This window comes from Ictidomys tridecemlineatus (assembly GCF_052094955.1).
Source record: "Ictidomys tridecemlineatus isolate mIctTri1 chromosome 1 unlocalized genomic scaffold, mIctTri1.hap1 SUPER_1_unloc_3, whole genome shotgun sequence".
Classification (NCBI taxonomy): Eukaryota; Metazoa; Chordata; class Mammalia; order Rodentia; family Sciuridae; genus Ictidomys; species Ictidomys tridecemlineatus.
Genome location: NW_027520944.1, coordinates 193,995 through 213,608, shown reverse-complemented (window position 1 = coordinate 213,608; position 19,614 = coordinate 193,995). Strand labels below are relative to the sequence as shown.

At 51.1% G+C, this 19,614-nt stretch overlaps 2 protein-coding genes and 1 long non-coding RNA gene across 4 annotated transcripts; 1 reads left to right on the top strand and 2 right to left on the bottom strand.

Annotated features, from left to right (window-relative positions):
• Nucleotides 1-907: 907 nt before the first annotated feature.
• Nucleotides 908-17,949, top strand: LOC106145534 (uncharacterized). Of its 2 annotated transcripts, none has more exons than XR_013432229.1 (3): nt 908-1,040; nt 4,390-8,310; nt 17,769-17,949. It is a non-coding gene; the product is annotated as an uncharacterized LOC106145534 (long non-coding RNA). The 2 variants fall into 2 exon arrangements; XR_013432228.1 differs by lacking the exon at nt 908-1,040 and adding an exon at nt 3,871-4,005.
• Nucleotides 913-7,645, bottom strand: Trim17 (tripartite motif containing 17). Its single transcript, XM_005342556.4, has 7 exons — nt 7,509-7,645; nt 5,610-6,043; nt 4,580-4,675; nt 3,769-3,999; nt 2,222-2,244; nt 2,023-2,126; nt 913-1,630 (listed from the first exon to the last, which is right to left on the bottom strand). The coding sequence occupies exons 2-7, from the start codon at nt 6,036-6,038 to the stop codon at nt 1,080-1,082; spliced, it is 1,434 nt and encodes a 477-aa protein (XP_005342613.1). The 5' UTR covers nt 6,039-6,043; nt 7,509-7,645; the 3' UTR covers nt 913-1,079.
• Nucleotides 9,083-10,408, bottom strand: H3-4 (H3.4 histone, cluster member). The gene has a single exon (XM_005342557.4). It carries the CDS (start codon nt 9,811-9,813, stop codon nt 9,403-9,405), a length of 411 nt encoding a protein of 136 aa, XP_005342614.1. The 5' UTR covers nt 9,814-10,408; the 3' UTR covers nt 9,083-9,402.
• Nucleotides 17,950-19,614: the final 1,665 nt, after the last annotated feature.

Sequence of the window (19,614 nt, the reverse complement as noted above, 5' to 3'; positions counted from 1 at the left end):
GCCGGGTCGGGCGGCCTGGGCCGGAGCGCCAAGCCGCTGGGGCAGTGGGGCTCCGGGACGTCGGCAGGAAGCGGAACCACGGCGGAAACAGGAAACGGACTTTTTTTTTTTTTTTTGGAACCACCCGCTTTTGCTGCAGATTGGCGGTAGTCTGTCACGCGGCCCGGACAGACTCGGTGTGTCCTTGAGTGACCAGGCACTGCGACCGGTGTCCCAGTGGCTCGGGTTCCCGGGGCCAGGAGTGGGGTGCAGAGCGTGTGCAGATGCAGGGGCTATGCACACACCGCCACCTCCGGACCGGGAAACTCGCACGCTTATCCCGTGACCTGTGTCGTTGGACACACCAGGCTCCGCACGCGTTCCGGGGCGGGCCACCGTGGGAGTATTAGGATGGGAGTGGAAGAGAGTATCGTGCCACTACCTTCTCCCTTCCGCGCCCACAATAGAAACCATCCTGGAGTTGCGTGGTTCCAGGGGCACCCCTTTATCCCGGCCAGGAGTGTCTGTAGTATGGCATTCTGGGGGCGCTGGTGACTGTTCTTGGAGAGGGACTGTTAGGAACGGGTTGGGGGAAGGGGAGAAGAAACCCCCCAAATTATCCTTATCGTTTTTGGATTTTGTTTCTTATGCAACTTAAAGGGGCCAGAAGGATAGGGTGGTCAGCTGAGGCTTTTTAGGGGCTCAGCCCTTCTCAAATCCACTCCACTACCCCCCCCCCCTTTTTCCCCCCGTAAAGGACCCTATAGTGGAAGAAGGCCCCGGGAAGCCAGGACACAAGTAGTTAGTAAATTTGGGTGAAGTACAGACACACACACACACTAGACTGCTGTTGTGCTAGTGTTTACACAGTGGTCACTAGGAAATGCCCTTTCTTTCCACAGTTCCCTCTTGGAAGCATCTGTCAATGCAGTCTCAACATTTGACCCCTTTAATCATGGTTATACTTTGAGGGATTGCATAGTGGATGACTCTGAGTCACACGGAGGAGCCTGGCAGGTGGCCATGGCAAGCAAAGGAAGGACCCTTCTGAGGAGACCCAGGTAGCCCTGCAGGGCCTCTGCCCCACCCCATGCCTGAGCCTACCCTTTCACCCACAGAGTCACCGTGGAGATGACCATCTGGCCCGATTTGGGAGTCCCCAAGCAGAAGAACGGCTGCAGGGGCCCGGGAAAGGTGGCTTGGGAGTAGGTGTGCAGGTGGGACCCATCGTTCACACTATAGAAGGACACCTCCCCGGCCTCAAAGTCCAGGAAGATGCCCATGTAGCTGGGAGGTTCCATGAGTGTGACCGGGGGTGCAGGGGGCACTGTGGACAAGGGCTTCTTCCCCTTAGACAGCTGCACCACCCAGAACCCATTTTCGGGGGACTTCGGCACCCTGTCCTTGCGGCTCACGTTGTCTCTGCACACACCAAGTGCCCAGAGTGCATCCCCGGTGAGGTTCATGCCCACTTCCCAGTAGTGCCTCCCTGAGGAGAAGCTCTTCTGGCCCACAGCGCAAGGGTAGGCCATAAACCTGTCCTTGCTCTGGGGGGCGCTGCTCTCTGGCAGGTGGCTCAGGTAACGTCTCTGGCGGCTCTCATATAGGAGGAGATACGGGTATGCGGAGGTGGGGTCCGGCAATACATCCTCTGTAGACAGGCCCAGGCAGACATGAGGTCAAAGGTGGAAGGGCACAGCCCCAGGTGTGGTAGGGCAGATGGCTGCTGTGGCTGAGTGGCCCCACTTCTCCCTGGCTCCTCAATGCCTCCCCTCCTTGAGTCCAACTGTGAGTCAGGGTTATCTAATGGCCCCATCCCCCATGACATGTGACTCTTGGTGGCCATGTGTAAATGAGGGTAAAGGGGAGCTTAATCCAGATATAACAACCAGTAAGTTGACTAGGTGGAAGGGCAGGGCTGAATCTGACCACACAATGCAGCCCAAGACCCCCATCAGCAGCTCTAGCCCTATGGTGGAGGGTGGGGTCGGGCATTACCAGCAGGATTGGGATGGATCTGGGTCCACACCTGGGCTCCCTTACCTTGGAAACCTTTGAGGATCTCTATCTGCCCGGGAACCCTGCACACAGTCTTGAGCGCCGTGGGTAGGGCCACCTCAGGGTACTGCACACTCAGGTTTTTCTTCCTCCAGTGAACACAGACTCGCTGTCCCCTCTGGGTCCATGCCAAGGCCTCCCTCGCCCACCTCCGCCACCACCTGCATTGCACTGCATAGCATACCTGTCCAGGGCATCCTTCATGTCCTGCAAACAACAAGGAGGAGAGCTGGGGATGGTGTGCAGGTGGGACCCATCGTGGGCTGCAGCTGTACTCTCCCCTCTGTCCCTCCATCTGCGGGCCACTTTTATCGGCCACTTCTTTGGGGCAGACCAGGGATGTGATTTTCTGCTGGAAATCAAGCCCCCCCCCCCGCCCCCTTGGTATCCTCCCTCCTATTCCTACAAGGAGACCATCTGCTTCACCTAACCCAACACACATCAGACACCTGGGATCCTGCATGATCCAGTTTCAGTTCTGAAAGTGTGTGTGTGTGTTGGGGGGTGTCTCAAGGTCCACAGTGAAATTTTTTTTTGCCATAGATTCTAGTTACTCCATGTACTCGATGAGCCATTACCACACATCAGCACATGTTGTCCCTTGGCCACAGCCAAGGGCTATAGCACACAGCACATTCCTATAGCCCTGTGATTTTGCTTGTCCACAAAAGGTCCCAGAGTACATGCTAGCCAGTGTGCCTCCCCTACAAGGTGACAGTGAGTCCTCGCCCCAGTTGCCCATGTGGATGCCAGGGGCCCCAGACCAAATCCCTGAGCCTGGAAGGGATCAGTCTCATAAGTTGGAAGTCCTAGTCCCCAGGATCTTACTTGGAATGATCCTAGGCTGGTGATGAGGCCATGTCCTGATCAACTCATTGAAAACTGAAGATTCCATAAGAGGAAAGTGCAGTTAGCACGCCTGACCGGCTAGCACCCCAGCTGAGCAGTGCAGCTTTGTGCTGCAGACTGGCTCACTCTTGGCCTCCTGGGGTGACAGAGCTACAGCTCACTACTGCCACAGCAGTATCAAAAAAGCAGGATATTGACAGCCCCAGAAAAGACCCAGATTCAAAATGCAAAGCTCCATTTTTACTGAATGCAGTTGCTTTTGCACCACCTTAAAATTGAAATGTCAGAATCGAAAACATTTAGCAGGGCCATTTGTATTTGGAGACAATTCAATGGGGTGGGTGGCCTCTGATCCAGCCTGACTGGTATTCTCATAAGAGATCATGACACAGACACCCAGAAGATGACCAGGGGAGGACAGGGAGCAGAGGGCCCACTACAAGCCCAGGGGAGAGGCCTCAGGAGGAGCCAACACACCCACACCTCAACCCCAGACTTCAGCCTCAGGACTGTGAGAGTAAACTTGTGTTTTTTAAGCCATTGGTACAGGTTAAGCATCGATAATCTGAAATTTGAAATGCTCCCAAATCTTACTCTTTTCTGAGCGCTGACCTGACACTACAGTAGGACATTCCATACCTGTCCTCATGGGGTAGGTCACAGTTAAAATGCAAGTACACTAAAAACACTGTACAAAACCACCTTTAGTAAAACAAATGCATTTCCTGTCTAGACAGGGATCCTGACCCAAGATATCTCATTATGTCTATGCAAATAATCCCACATCCAAAAAGATCTGGCATCTGAAATGGTCCTGGGTCCCCGCATTTCTGATACAAGAGGTTCCACCTGTGTTTGCCATGGCAGCCCTGCTGGTCTCACCTGCAGCATCTGGAGGGGCTCCCGATGGCTTCGGTCCTCTAGCTGCAGCAGCAGCAGGTCAAGGGAGCGGCCCTGCTGGTCCAGGCAGGCCTTACTGTCCTGCAGCCTCGCCGCCATTGCCTCCTCTTCCTCCTTCAGAGCCTGGAGGAGTCTCCGCTCTTCTTCCACCAGGAAGAGGGCCACCTTCTCAAACTCCACCACGATGCGCTGTCTCCTTTCCTTCACTCTGTCCTGCAGGTGCGGGACCCCCCACACTCAGCCATGAGGTTCAACCCAATTGAAATGAATGAATGAAATAAACCAGCTGAGCCTGGTGGAATAGCCTGAAATTCCAGCTCCTAAGGAGGCTGAGGCAGGAGGTTCACTTAAGCCCAGGAGTGCCAGGCCAGCCTGAATTACAGAACATTAATTTTTTTTTTTTTTGAGATTGCATGACCCCATCTTAAAAAAAAAAAAAAATCTTTGAACATGTTGGAATATGTCCTCTGACAAGCTTCAAATGGTCTAGAAGGCTCTACTATCTGAATCTAATTTTTGTGTGAGGCTCCTCCTTCCCACTACTTGCATGTCTATATAATTAAAAATTGTCTTCCTTCCCTCCTGTTCACCTGTCTTATGTAGGTTTAATTCCTGGGCCAGCCACCAAACCCAGAAGGGTAGAAGGATTTTTTTTTTCTCATGCTGTAGCCTTGCAATGGAGACGAGGAAGCCTTTCACAGCATCTCCCATTGAGCAAAGGTAAGACATGGAGACCTGTGAGACGGAAAAGGGTGGGAGAGGGGCTACAGGACCCACCTGGACCAGCACCTACCTGCCATTCAGCCAAGGTCTGTTCTTCCTGGGCTTGCAGTTTCTCTGTCTTGGTCATCTCCTCCCGAAGGTACCCCATGTCCTCCTCTAACTTCAACTGTGGGGTACACAAAACCACAGAACTTGGGGTCAGTGTTTCCCCCACCTCTGCCCAAAATCTGAACTGTAGTCTCTGGAGCTGCATTGACTCCAAAGACCTTCCCAAGGAAAAGCATAGGGTTCAGATACACTACCTAATGACACACAAGCCAGCAGTGATGTTCAGAGCCCACACCCTGACACTCACCTCTGAGCACAACACCCAGCACCCCAACTCAGAGCCTGACACCCTAACACACAACTGTGCCATAAGCATCATTTGAGCTAAAGGAACTAAAAAAAGTGCAGCTGCAAGACTCCCTCTGGTTCGTCCTTCTTCTTCCCGAAGAGGGAGGAAACCACCATGTGGAAGACATTCTCCCTATATCAGGAGAAAAGCAAAGGTCTCCTGATAGGGTGGGAAGTGAGAACCCAGAGTAAGCTACACAGGCAAGCCTGGTGAAACTCACTCTCCTCCTGCCACTTCACCTGTGACTGCTCTAGGCTGAGCCCCTTTAACTTTTTTTTTTAATCTTTTTTTTTTTTAAAGAGAGAGTGAGAGAGAGAGAGAGGGAAAGAGAGAGAATTTTAATATTTATTTTTTAGTTCTCGGCGGACACAACATCTTTGTTTGTATGTGGTGCTGAGGATCGAACCCAGGCCGCACACATGCCAGGCGAGCGCGCTACTGCTTGAGCCACATCCCCAGCCCCTGACTTTGATTTTTACAATTTCCCCCTCTTTGCTCAAATCAGGAGATTGTCCTGTAGTGTTCAGGGACACCAACATGCCTAAGTTGGCCCAGACCATGGAGGCCTGATTACCACCTGTTTTGTCCATGAGCGAGAGGACACTTGCACCACATGATCCTGCATGTGGGGCTGTTAGTGCTGCTCCTGAGCCCCAAAACACAAACACACTTCTGTCCCAGATGCCACCCACCTGGTGCCCACCTTGTACTCCTGAACAGCCTCCTCCACCGGCAGCACCCTGTGCAGCCGGTGCTCCCGAGCCTCCCTGCAGACAACACAGATGGGAGTCTGGTCCTCCTGGCAGAACAGCTTGAGGGGCTCCTGGTGCATCTGGCACAGGTCCCGCTTATGGAGCCCAGGATGCTGGCGTGCCATCTCGGCCACCTTGGTGAGCAAGCGGTTGGGCCGCAGGTTCCTGTGGGGGGACACCTCCCTGCACTCTGGGCAGGGGAAGGAGCCCTTCTGCTTCTTTCTCCCCTTCTTGCCTTTAGTCTTCTCCCAGCTTGTCTGGATGCACTCGCGGCAGAAGTTGTGGCCGCAGGTGGTCATCACGGGGTCTGTGAAATAGTCTAGGCAAATGGAGCATGTGGCCTCCTCCTGCAGCTTCCTGGCCAGTTCCACAGCATCCATGTCTCCTGGAGTATGAGGCGAGGGTTTCTGTGAAACTCCTAGATAGCAGCTCAGCCTCAGACCTGGTGCTTGGGCTGGCTCCCTGTCTCTACACACTGCCTGCCTCCTCTAAAAGTCACCCTTCATAGATGAGGACAGGAGCCTGACACAACTCTGACTTGAGAATTATTTGAACAAGGGAACTAAAACAAAAGTGCTATTGCAAGACTCCCCCTTGTCCTCCCCCTTGTACTTCCTGATGAGGGAGGAAAGCCAGTTAGGGAGTTGACAGATGTTTGATTCATTTTATTGTATTTTAAAATTTATTTTTGATACTGGGGATTAAACCTGGAGTGCTTTACCATTGAGCTACATCCCCAGTCCTTTTTTTTTTTTTTTTTTTTGAAACAAGGTCTCACTAAGCTGCTGAGGGATTCAACAAAGATGCTAAGATTGGTCTCAAACTAGTGATTCTCCTGCCTCAGCCTCCTCAGTTGTTAGGATTACAGGTGCCACCACACACGGCAGCTGTTATTTTTAGATTCCTTAATAACAGGCAGAAATGCCTCCTGGAAACTACAAGGACCCTTTTTAGCTAAATGCCACAGGGCCCCTCCAACCCATCCTCCAGCCTGACCCTAGCCCTGGGTTATCTTCAGCCTACCCACCCAGTCTTCAAAGAGAATCCTACTGAGTAGCCCCATTTGGGTACTAGGTCAAGCCCTCCTTCCCTCCTTTGGTGTCTAATCCTGATCTGCCTTTTGGGTGGGGGTACCCTGCTGGGCCAGTTTAGCTGGAAGCCCCCTTCCCTCCAAGTTTCCCCTTACATGGTTTCCATCCTCTCAGCCACAGTGTGTCCCTGCCTGCCTCTGCTGCGTTTGGAGGGAGCCCCATTTCTGCACTAAGGAAACACTTCCATTGCAACATGTTCCAATAAAGAGCCTTTTAAACATTGTCAGAATAATTTTTTTTTTCTTTAACAAAACCCCAGTACAACAAAAGAAGGAGAACTTCAGGGAGATGACAGCTTTTCCATTAGGGAGCAAAGTGTAGTGTGGAAAAGACAAGCATGTGCATAACTATGCACGTGCACGCGCGCACGCACGCACACACACACACACACAAAACTTACATGCACACATGAACACAAAACGTACACAGGTGTATGCAAACATGGGCTCACACTAATACCCCCCAAATGTGCATATTTACAAACACACGTGCACATAGAAAACATACAAATGAACAAACACACCACATAGGAACAGGCATGTAAACATGTGCCCTACACGGTATATGTGTACAAATGCATACACTAAAACATACCATACTCAGGTATATGTAAACATGCATGCCCACAGGTATACATGCATGTGCACATATGCTTGCATACAGAGACGTGCAGATGCACAGGGCACATGCAACACACAGGCACTTTTCCAAATTTGAAGAGGCAGGACTCATGCATGGGGAGACCCTTCCCCTCCCTACCTCACAGGGTCCTTGTTGGGGCCAGTAGAGAGAACGAATTTGAACCTGTCTAAGCTCCCAGAGCTCACTCCTACCCCACTCTTCTGCAATCCCTAAAGCCGTGGCGTCTCTGGAGTCCACAGATGTTCTGAAGTGGGTCCACGTTAATTTTAAGAGAGCCCTCTGTAAGCAGAGCAGGTGACATTAGCTCCCAGCCCCCAGTCCTCAGGAGCCTGAAGGGGGACATGGCTGGGCAAGGGAAAGGTGGACATGGATGTCTGGCTTAGGCTGAAGCTCTGGTGGCCCTCAGGGTTCTGGGCACTCCTAATGTCCACTACTGTCCATCTGGGCTTCATTTAAGGAACTGAGAATACAGACTGGTTCATGGTCCCAAGTGTGACCCTCCCCAGGGACAGAAAAGCCCAGCAGAAGCGGGAAGCACGGCATTGGGGGGCGGTGGGGCGGGAGTCAGGCTTGACCAGACACGGCGGGAGGCGGTCTCTGAGGAGCTGGTACTCACAAAAGAGGGCCCTACACTGCGCCCGGCGCCCAGGCCCAGCACGCACACACGCGGCTGGGAAAGGCTGGGTTTGCGCGGCGGAGTCCATGGGGTGACCGCCGGGCCTGGGAGCGCCGGGGTAGTGCGGCACAGGGGCTTTGGCACAGGGGCTTTGTGGCGTCAGCAGGACGAGCGGGTCAGCAAGGGGCAGGGGCCCCGGGGCGGGACTTGCAGGGAGAGCGAGATGGAGGCGGGGCCTCTCTGCCATGGGGCGGGGCTTGCTGGAAGCGGGAGGAGATAGAGGCTGGGCCTCTCCAGCCCGAGGTAGGGTTCGAAGGGGAGGAAATAAAGCAAGGGCTTGGCTAGCCCGAGTTGGGGGTGAGAGCGGAGGTAAGCCTGGGCGGGGGTGGGGAAGGGGAGGATAGAGAGATTGCTGTGCGGTGAGGAAATCTGCCTGGAGGGCAAGGAGGTGGCGCCCTACTAGGAGAAGATGCAAAAGGTGAGGACCCCAGGCTGCACAAGCTTTTCCGTTGGGGAAAGGGGGAGGGGTTAATAGGACAGGCAGCAGAGGCAGGGAGCGGTACCTAGTGGCGTTGGAGGTCGCTTGGAGGAGTGTGCAGCGCGGGGTCAGGGTGGCGAAGCAAAAGTGAGCTGGCGACGTGTGGGGAGATGAAGGGGGTGCTCTCCCTTGTCATTACTGAGGGGTGGAGAGTGGGAGCAGGAGTTGGGGTCCTGGCTTAGGTGCAGAGGATCGGGTCCCCTGGGCCTTGGGTGGGAAGAGGTTCTTTTCAGTACCCGCTAATGGATTTGACCCCCAAAGCCACTCCCCACCCTGGAGTAGAGGGGTCAGGTGAGGAAGTGGAGGCTGGGGCTGCACAGAGGAAGTAGGGACCAGTAGGACCACAGAGCCCTGTGAGGCTAGGCATCTCCAGGGCTGTGTAGAGTCTGGCTTTGGGTGTAGATGGCCTGTTGTGGGTGAGCATCGCTGGCTCTGGATTTAGAGGGCTGCAGGTGTAGACAGTGGCTTTCCCTGAGCCTGCTGTGCTGCAGAGTGGTGTGTTCTGATCCCAGTGAGCTTCGGGGGGGGGGGGGGGGGGCTTGCTTCCTGTAACACTGACCCAGACTAGTTCCTGGCTCTACCATCTGGAACATCCTCAAGGCTGGATTCAGGACAACCTGTTGGAAACAAAGCTCATAACTCGGCACTCAACTGGGAGCAGGCTGGATAAGTTTGAATTACCCCATGCACATAACCAGCCTAACTAAACATTACACAGGGGAGACAGAAGAGAGCAAAAGGAGAGGAAACCCTGTGGTTAGAAACCCCAGAGTGGTACAGCCACTTTCTCCGACTTATTGAGTGGCTCTGAAAAGAGCCTTTGGGGTGACTGAGCACGAGGTGGGTGACCCTAGGGCCTAGGCCCGTTCCCCGCGGATGCGGCGGGCCAGCTGGATGTCTTTGGGCATGATGGTGACACGCTTGGCGTGGATGGCGCACAGGTTGGTGTCCTCGAAGAGCCCCACCAGGTAGGACTCGCAAGCCTCCTGCAGAGCCATCACAGCGGAGCTCTGGAAGCGCAGGTCAGTCTTGAAATCCTGCGCAACCTCGCGCACCAGGCGCTGGAACGGCAGCTTGCGAATCAGCAGCTCAGTAGACTTCTGGTAGCGGCGGATCTCACGCAGGGCCACAGTGCCTGGTCGGTATCGGTGTGGCTTTTTCACACCTCCAGTTGCAGGTGCACTCTTGCGAGCCACTTTGGTGGCCAGCTGCTTTCGTGGTGCCTTGCCACCGGTAGACTTGCGAGCTGTCTGCTTGGTTCGAGCCATAGCTCTGGTACTTCTTCTGTCTTTCTCTGACTGTTGGAGTTACGGAGCCAGCCCACCTTTATAGAACCTCCTGTGTTCCCATTGGCTGGCCACCGGGTGGCGTGATGACAGACTACACTCTGATTGGTCTGTGGGCTACGTCGGCTGCCTGCCTCTTATATTCACGTTTGCTCTGCAAGGTCCCAGCAACAGCAGCAGCATGTCAGGGCCAATCCGGTTGTGCATGGCCCTGAGTCTCTCTCCTCTCCAGGATTCCTTCACTTCCTTTCAGCCCTGTTCTTACCCTCTCCTCGCTTACCAAGGTGGGAAGAACCTTCTAGAAGCCAGCACTGTGCTTTGCGTTTTTACATGGTGATAATGTTGAATTTTTCTGGGAGTTCTGGGAATCTGGAAAATAGCCATAGTTTCAAGGAATCTCCCATCCCTTATGATGGTCAGATAACTCCTTTCCCCATATGGCCTAGAGGAGAGGGATGCTGTGGGGTTAAAAATATGAACTAACAGCAATTAAAACAAATTAAAAACTATATTAGAAAGTAATGCTTTGAAGAAAAAAAAAAGAAAGTAACATTTTGTCAGGGCTGAGAGGCTGAGGTGGGTCACCCACCTCAGCTCTCCACACCAACCCGTGTAAACAAATCTTGTTAAACCAACACTTATCTTTCTAGTTCTTTTCCTCCACAGTTGCTACTCTGTTAAACCTAGTGTGTAAGCAATTAAACCTACTCACTTCTTCACCCAGTTAACTACCCTGACCCAAGCACTCTTTGCCTCATCAATGATTAACTGTACTGCTTGTTTTCACTCATCAATCCAAACAAGAGAAGCAAGTCACCCTTTTGCCCAGCTTTGGATCCGCCTCAGTCCTCCCTCCAGGGCCCTCCTGGAATAGGCTGGTCTCAGGGTGAAGCATTCTCAGACCTGTCCCTCAGCCACTCTTCATCCTATTTCCTCATGAGTCACTCACCCCATGCTTCCAGTTCAATTTCCCAGATATTGAAAAAATTGAAAGTTGAAACTTCTGAGGCCCCTGGAATTTCTTAGAGTCCATCTGGTCCACATTCCATCTCCAGCATTCCTCAGCATGACCACTAGATTATCCCTCCAGGGGCTTCTGCTCCAGGTCATACTGGACTTTCTTCCTTTTTATTTATTTATTTAATTTTTTAAAAAATGTAAATGGACACAATACCTTTATTTTATTTATTTATTTGTATGGGGTGTTGAGGATCAAATCTAGGGCCTCCAACATGTTAGGTGAGCACTCTACCACTGAGCCACAACCCCAGCCCCTAAAACTGGACTTTCTTATCACTTGGGCAATGATATATTTTGTCATCACACATGGTGCAGGGTTTTTTGTTGGAGAGGTCTTGTTTTATCAGGATGAGACATGATCAGTCAGGTTTTTTGTTGTTGTTGTTAAATTTTGGCACTGGGGGGTTGAACCTAGGGCAATTAATTACTGAACCACATCTCCAGCCCTTTATATTTTTTTATTTTGAGAAAGGGTCTCCCTAAGTTGCTTAGGGCCTCGCTAAGTTGCTGAGGCTGGTCCCAAACTTCTGGTCCTTGTGCCTCAGTCTCTCAAACCTCTGGGATTAAATTAGGTAGGCACCATCATGCCTGGCTTCAATTATTACTTTATTCAAAGTTTACTGCTTGCTTAAAAAGACAACTGTTCAAGATCAGCAAAATGGTTTCAGTAATGATAGGGAATCCTTTTCAATTTATCGAACACCTTGGTTCTTATTTATTGGTCATTTTATGTTGAAAAGTACTGGCATTCCTGCACATAACCTGCTTTTTTTCTGGCGCAGGAGGTCTATTGAGAGGTTCTGACTGGCTGACATGCTGTCGCTGTTTTATCCAATTAGACAGCTAGACTGACAGCGCCTGGTTCAACTGTGCACATTAATCCAATCAGATATTACATTTCCCTGAGCCATTATTTAGACATAAGTCATATAAATTGGGCAACTTGTGCTAATGATCTTTTCAAGGCTCTTGCCTTGTGTCCACTGGAAGTCTGTTTCGGCATTCAGAACAGGTTCACATTTAGGTGTGGCTTATGTTAGAAAGTTGGAGTAGGGCTGGGCCACAGACTCTGAGACAACTCATGTCCAACTCTAAGGGGGCTGCTTATATCTCATGTAAAACTGACTAGCTGAGCACCAACCCAGAGCTTATGAGAGAGTTGGCTTGATCCCATGGCATTTGATAGAGAAAGTTGAGTTCCAGTGGCATTTTACAGCATAGTCAAGTTCATTACTTGGAATTCTTCCCTTGAGTTCTCACAGAATTTAGGGAAATGCTTACATTTACCAGTTTACCATAAAGGGTATTTTAAAGGATACCAATATCAATGAGAGGAGATATACAGGGTGAGTTCTAGAAGGTCCCCAGTGCAGGAACTTCCGTCCTGTGGGGTTGGGGTGTTCCACCCTCCTGACATGTGGATGTTTACCTTCCTATGAGCTTCCAAGTGTTCAGAGGCTCTCTGAACCCTATACTTTGATTTTTTATGGAGACTTCATTGCACAGACATGATTGAAGCAGGGACAACCATGTATAAATGTAACTGAACACAAAGGTTGTGAACTAAGGCAAAGAGACTGGATGGGAAACCCAGTGAGGCCTGTCCTTTCAGATTGCTCACAGCCCTTCTCTGCAACATTCCTTCCTCCTGGGTATTGTGCAGGACCCCTCTACAACGGGGGTCGAATGATCTACTGCCAGATGGGGTAGATCTTGAAGGCAGCTTCAAGACAGAAAGTCAGGGAAAGATTAGAGTGACTTTTAGTTCTTATGACCCAAGGTTGGGGAAGAGAGATTGCCTTCAGGAGAGAAAGAACAGGTAAAAGGAAGGCAGAAGAGGAGAGAGAGAAAGAGAGAGAGAGAGAGAGAGAGAGAGAGAGAGAGAGAGAGAGAGAGAGAGAGAGAGAGAGAGGAGGGGTGGGGGGAGGGGGAGAATGGGAATTTGCTTTCTGAGCCTCAGGTAACCCAAGATTCTAACAAAAGGCCACGTTTCACATTTATTGCTCTAAAGCTATTCCAGGAACCAAGAACAGAAAGGTCAGGTGATTTGATGGAAGATGTTCCCATTGTTCTAGATGTTAGGGCTATTGTAATGATAAGTCAGGGCCAGGGGCAAAACCAGACCAAAGCCAGCAACCACCACCATATTTGTAGATGTGTAGGCATGTATACAAAATAACATCAAAATGCCACAGAGTAAATAATTTACACAAAACATGAATTCATTTTCGAGGTTCTGGGAGTAAGAAGTCCAAGGTGAAGTACAGATAGGCTTGGTGTCTGGCCATAGATGGCCATAGATGATGCCTGCTAGCATCCTTATTGATGAAGGAGGGGAAGAGAGAACCATGCCTACAAGCCCCTTCACGAGGACCTCATTCCACCTACAAGGCCTCTGCCCCCGACTCAATCACCGGCTACTGCTGTCATGTTGGTAATTCAGACCTAGCTTTGCCCACAAATCAAGTGATTGAACAATGAAAGCCCAGCCCTTCCAGCAACTGTATGCCCAGTGATTAGAGGGAAGCACTTTCTAGAACTGCTGGGATTTTTAAGTAATGCCAGTTTTGTTGTAGTCTTCTAAATATCTCTAGTTAAACAAATCAGGGACTACAGGGCTAAATCAGTCAGCTTTGGGTGCTGTGCTGCTGCAAAGCAGACTTCCATAACTTCACATGCCCTTCCTATCTGCCAGGGTCCTGCTGGTGGCTGCAGGGATGGTTGGCTCAGCTCTGCTCAGATGTGCTCCCAGCACCCGTTCATCTGGGATTCAAACCTAGGAGTGATGAAACTGTACTCATCCCTGGGTAGTGAGGAGGGTGTGGAGAGCAGGCTGTGCCCCCACTCCCAGGAACTCTGGAAGGCCCAGAATGGCACCATTGAGGCCGTGCCTAGCTCTGAGTTTCCACTCCATTCTGCGAAGCAGTGGTTTACTGGAGAAGGGCTCTGCACCTTGTTTGTACCAGTCCACAGCCAGCACCTGCATAGTACCACCTTAAGTAAGTAAGGCCCAAACCCCTAAATCTGTTGGTGGTGCTCCTCAAATGGTCCACCTGTGAAGGTGTTGCATTGAATCAAGCCCACAGACTCATGGGTCTATCAAACCTCATGGAAACTTGTTCATCAGTCACACCAGATGGAACCCCCTCACCTACAAGCCATCTGAGGAGAAGTTGCAGGAGTGTGTGCCCACCTATCTGTCAGGCTGTCAGTTCCAGGCGTCTCTAGGTGGATAGATGTCAGCAGAGGGTGCTTCTCACTTGTGCCACTCTCATGAGTTGCTGCTCTTGGCATAGCTGCTTCCACAGCTCCAGAAGCTCCACATTAGGCTAGTTGTCTCTTCTGGCCATCTACCCCTGCTGCCAGGTCAGCCCTCATTTCATGCAAGACACTCTGATGGCCCTTTCTTCCTTTCTTTGTCTTGCATACAGGCCCTCTCCTGTACACATTTTTGGACTGCTGTCTGCTCAGCTTCTCCCAGGCTAGCCATCATGGTAGTAACCTCATTAAATGGGGCGACCAACATATGGGTCTAAAATAGCCATTGAGGACCCAATGTTACAGGTGGAGCAGGCTGCAGAACCAAGTCTCTCATGCCACTGGTACATCTTCCATCACCTGGCCCCGGTAATTCAGATTAAACATCGCCTGACACATACCAAGCTCCTGGTGAATCTGCTCCAAATCCGCACAGGATTGCCATTTACCCCAGTTTCTGGCAGTTCTCCAGATCAGTCCACACAGTTCATGCAGCTGCATAAAGCAAACTATCAGGCAGCGATGATGGTCTCCATTCTTGTGATGATTGCAGTTGCTGTCTCAGGGAGAAGTGGGTGGTAATGGATGTTTGGTCTCCTCTGGAGACCAAACAATGCATCCATCCCTAGGTTCCACTATTGCAAAGCCCTGCTGCCAGGGGCTCCCCAGATTGCTAGCAAATAACTTACCAAAGCCCACTAATGCTGCCTGGGTGTATGTGGTATGTTCTGTAACATTCAGCTGCTCCATTGCCTGACCTCCAGGGGTCCTAGTCTGACTAGGGGCCATTGCCACCTCTGAATAAAGATGACCAATATCCCAACTGCCTTGCATCTTCTTTTAACTGCCTGAGCCCTGAACCTTGCTTCCCAGGCCTGAGCTTCACCCTATGCCTGACAACAGACTGCCACAACCAAAAAGCCTCCATCTCCCCACAACTCTGTGGGCTTCAGCTCAGCTCTTTTCCCTGATGGCACATGGCCCACTTGGGAACTGCTCCTGCCCTGACGCTGGCCTAGAATCAATTCCCTGCTCTGCTGTGGGGTGCACTGAGCAAGGTCCCTGGCTGGTTTCTTGCCTCCTATGAGCACCGGGGTGACTTCTTCACCTTCACACCTGTTCTCTGGTTTAGGTCTCAGAGCAGCTATTTAAGACCCCATGGTCACCTTAACCCTTTATTATGATGGCAGCTGGAGAAGCCTGGAACATTTTCTTAGAGGCTGCACAGCCCAGTAGGATGTCCTCAAGGCCACCCAAGGTGACCTGCCTTCGAGGGCTTTGAGACCACAAGGGTAATAAAGTTCCTCAGGCCAGAATCAAGAGTTTGAGCATGTGAGTATGTTGAGTGTGTTGTGCACCAGCACAAGCCCTTTGATTCGCCATCTGCATGGGTGTGAGGAGCCCTGCGCCCTGCACACCTGGAGGGATGCTCTGGTGGGCCACACTGTCCAGAGTGCTCCACCAGGTGAGTTTCTTTGGCCTGCTGAGAGCTCATCTTTGCAGTGGGGAGAACTGGGAGTCAGGCCAGCACACAGTGCCTTGAAGGGGGGAAACAAAATCAGTGGAAGGGATGTGCCCTGGCTCACTGGTCTTGGAGTGGCCCCCAAACTCCACAGTACCAGAGACCTGTAGAAGTTCCCTCAAGGCCACAGGTTGTGCCACAAAAGGGCTCACAGGCCCCATTAAAAGACCAAATAGCACAAGTCACTAAACAGATTTAAAGCACAAAATGAGAAGCAAGCGGAAAGGGACTTAAGTGTCACTGCCACTGATACTGAGCATAGGGGTCCCTGGGTGCTGTTGCTGTCTGCTGTCAGCCTTTGCTGTGGGCAGTGTGTTATGAGGATCAGGAGGTTACTGCACCCGTGGCACACAGATGTGACTCAGGGGCAGGCTCCCCTGGCCATGCCAAAGGGAAAGTGGCTTGCATGGGGGGATCTGCCCTGGTTGTATGGCAGCTCTGCATGCCCCAGGTGTGCTATTCCCTTGAGTGTACCTGGATGTCCAGGGCCTAAGTGTCTCCTGCATGCTTGACTTATCCACGTTTAGTGCTTCCTGTCTGCTCCCTGCCTCCTGGGCATGCAGTGCCTAGTTCTCCTCACCCACTTCTGCTCTGAGACCCTCAAACTCTTCCTTCTACCTTTCTCTGTGTAGCACACCCTAGGGAATTCTTCCATCTTCATGTCAACAGAGTGGTCAGGCAAGAGGAAATGAAAGGGCTTGGCCTGTTCAAAAACCAAGTATGTTTTTTAACTGTTTTAACTGGGGAGGTTCCTCACATGTCCTGGAGCCCAAGCTTCCAGCTGTCCAACTTGCAAGTGTCTTCTTCTGGTCTACAGGAAGCCTGCTCTTTTCTTCACCTGGCCTTTTTTGCAGAGCATTTTTTTTTCCTTTTGATTACATCCAAATGATCAGTGCTTCCTCTTATGGATCATGTGCTACGTGTCACATTTAGGAGTGTGTTGTCCAGCCCTGCCTTCTGAGAGTTTTCTTCTGTATTCTTTATGTACAATTTTTTGCAGTTTTGTTTTTCATTGAAGTCCACAGTCCACTTTGAGTTGATATTTGAATAAGTTCATCTCTCCCCTTTGTGATGTCCAGTGCTCTGGTCCCGTTTGCTGACAAGGCTGCCTTTCGCCTGCTGACTGTCTGCTTGCTTTTACAAGCACAGTGCACACTGTGTGTACTGAACTGTATGTAGCTCCTCTGGGTGTTGTGTCCTTTGCACTGATCTCTGAGTCCTCCACAGATAAAACACACGGCACCTTCTGTAGCCATAACATCCACAGAGGGAGTCTTCTCTCTTCTGCTGTCCTCTTCAAGGTTGTTTTAGCTCTGAAAGAAGTTTTACCACAAGCTTGTTTATGCCTGCAAAAATCCTTGCTGGGACTGTGGTGGGAATGGCAAGAAACCCATGTATGGGGCTTTTCCTCTTCTATGTCTCTTGTTCTGGGCATCGTTATAAAGACATTTGTGGTTGGCTTCATGATCCAGGATGATCTCCTCATTTAAAACTGTTTATTACACGTGCAAAGACCCTTTTTCCAAAGGTTATGGCCATAGGGAGGTGCAGTTAATATTCTAGACCGGGCAGCAGCAGCTGAAGTAGAGAGGAATGCATGCATGCATCTGGACTGTCCAGAGTTGACTCCAGTAGGATATTCTGGTTGTTTCTGCAATAGCTAGTAAGGCAAAAATGAGCCAAGGACCCTGCTGTGGTCTGAAAGTTTGTGTCCCCTCCAAATTTGTGTGTTGAAGCCTAACCCTACAGATATGGTGTTAGGAGGCAGGGCCTTGGAGATGGAGCCTCAGGATGGCATCAGGGCCTGCTCTGGTTTGAAGGTGGCCCTCAAAGTCTCCTGCATTGCAAACTCAATCCCCAAGGTCATGTGTTGGTGGTCTGTGGAGGGATAGAGTCAGGAAGGCCCTGCTGTCACCAGGGCACTAGTGGGTCGGGGTGGGTGTGGCTTTGTTAGCAAAGTGTGCTGTCTCTGGCACACCTGTAGGGGGCCACCTGAGGCCCTCCTCAGGTCAAGGTGCAGCAGGACGTCCTCACCAGATGCCAAGTAGATGCCAGTACCATGGTATGGATGGCCCAGAATTGTGAGCTACATAAATTATTCTTTATAAGTTACTCTGTCTGTGCCATTTTGTTATAGCAACAGAAATTGGACTAAGTGCCTCATAAGAGACTTGAGTGGACTTCCTGCACCAGGAAGGCACAGCAGGTGGCGCCATCCCTGAAGGAGAGTCACACCAGACACCATGTCTGTCAGCAACTTGATCTTGGACTTTCAGCCCTCCAGAACCTTGAGAATAAATTCTGTTGTCTATAAATCACCCAGCCTATAGTATTTTGTTTTAGAAATCCAAGAAGATTAAAACAGGCATATTTTACTGGCCTATTTTTCTTAATTGAGGAGGAGGAAGGTGGTGAAGCTGTTTAAGGGCTAGGGAAGGTGGGGAAACCTGTGGGGCCACTGGAATGGGATGTGGCTCAGTGATTCTGGTGCTGGGAGAAGTGGGTGGCACAAGTGAAGCCTGGCTCTGGGGAGAGGTCATGGTCTAGATAAGACCACAAGAAAAGAGGAGGATCAGGAGGATCAGCCAGAGCCTGAGGTGAGTGGCCAGTCCTACCTCAGGCCTATGGCTCTCAACATCAGCCCAGCTGGGCTAAGACTTATTACAATCCCCAGTGTCCCGTGAGGGACAGTGTAGAGTCCAGATGGGGCGTTAGGGCTCCTTGAGCCCAAACTACTAACTAACCACTGACTCATCCCTCATCCACCAGTTGACCAATACTTGATCCCTGAGCTGACCCATCCCTGATCTCCTAGTTGACCCATCCTAACCCTCTACCTGACCTTCCACATGACCAGTCCTCCCGACCAATCCTGACCTGCCAACTGACATCCTTGAACACCCAACTGATTCATCATGACCCCCCATTTCACCTATCCTTGACCTTCCAGCTGATCTATCCCTCATCCCCTAGCTGATCCACACTTGACCATCACTGACTATCTTCCTCCAGTGGGCAGCAAATGCCCATAAACCAGCATTAGTCTGTCCACCAACTGGAAGAGTTCTGCCCTGGGCTGAAGGTGAGGCCAGAGCCCAGGCCCCAGGGAGGTGGCCTAGGGCCCAAGGGTAGCCCTCCAGGAGAAGCAGCTCCCACCTCCAACGTCCAGAGCCTGACTGAGCAGCAAGGGGACCTGGCGTCCCAGCCACCTGCCAGGCAGTGAGATGGCAGGCACCTGTAGGGAGGGGGCATGGCTAGAGGCATGATCAGTGTGGCTGTGGACCTCTTCCTGGGCCAGGGAGAGCCTCCTTGCTGTGTGGCCCAGGGCTTGCTGAGTTATACCCTCGATACAGAGGCTTCTGGGGACCAAGGCAACTCAGGATCACTGCTACAGGACAGATAAGGCACCAAGGGGAGATGCTAAGCTCAGCACAGCCGGATGTCTTTCTGGAGAATTGGTGTCAGCTAAATGACACTATAAGTCAGAGCCCATGGGGCCCCAGAAGTTGGGAGGAGGTGAGTGGTCAGTGTTTTCTTTGTAGGGGGATTTTAACATCTCCCTGGCACCATCCCCTCCAGCCCCATAGCCACAATTCTGCTCAGCTTCTGGGAGTTTGGCTTCTACATTCCACAGCTAGAGGATCAGGGATGGCTTAGCTGCAGAATCCAAAAGAGAGACCATGTGGTAGCCGTCCTTCTGTGCCTGGCTTCTTTCATTTGGCATAAGGTCTTCCAGGTTCATCCATGTCAGGAAAAGAGGTTTCCCTTCTTTTCTACGACTGAGTAGTATTCCATTTGTATACAGTTGGTGCTTCACATCTGCAGGTTCAACCAATCCAAGATTAAAAACCATTTTAAAAAATTTTGTTTGCCCTAAACATGTGTGGTCTTTTTTGGTGTGCAGGAGCTGGGGGGGTACAGTCTTTTTTGGGGGGGAGATCATAATTTCTTTTTAAGATTTTTTAGTTGTCAATGGATCTTTA

Bases quoted from the DNA above. Each gene is read 5' to 3' on its own strand.
- Trim17 (XM_005342556.4), bottom strand. From the start codon at position 6,038: ATGGATGCTGTGGAACTGGCCAGGAAGCTGCAGGAGGAGGCCACATGC. The intron at 2,127-2,221 runs GTATGCTATGCA...TGTTCACTGGAG, and splicing joins ATGAAGGATGCCCTGGACAG to GAAGAAAAACCTGAGTGTGC. The intron at 1,631-2,022 runs GTAAGGGAGCCC...GCCTGTCTACAG, and splicing joins GATCCTCAAAGGTTTCCAAG to AGGATGTATTGCCGGACCCC.
- H3-4 (XM_005342557.4), bottom strand. From the start codon at position 9,813: ATGGCTCGAACCAAGCAGACAGCTCGCAAGTCTACCGGTGGCAAGGCA.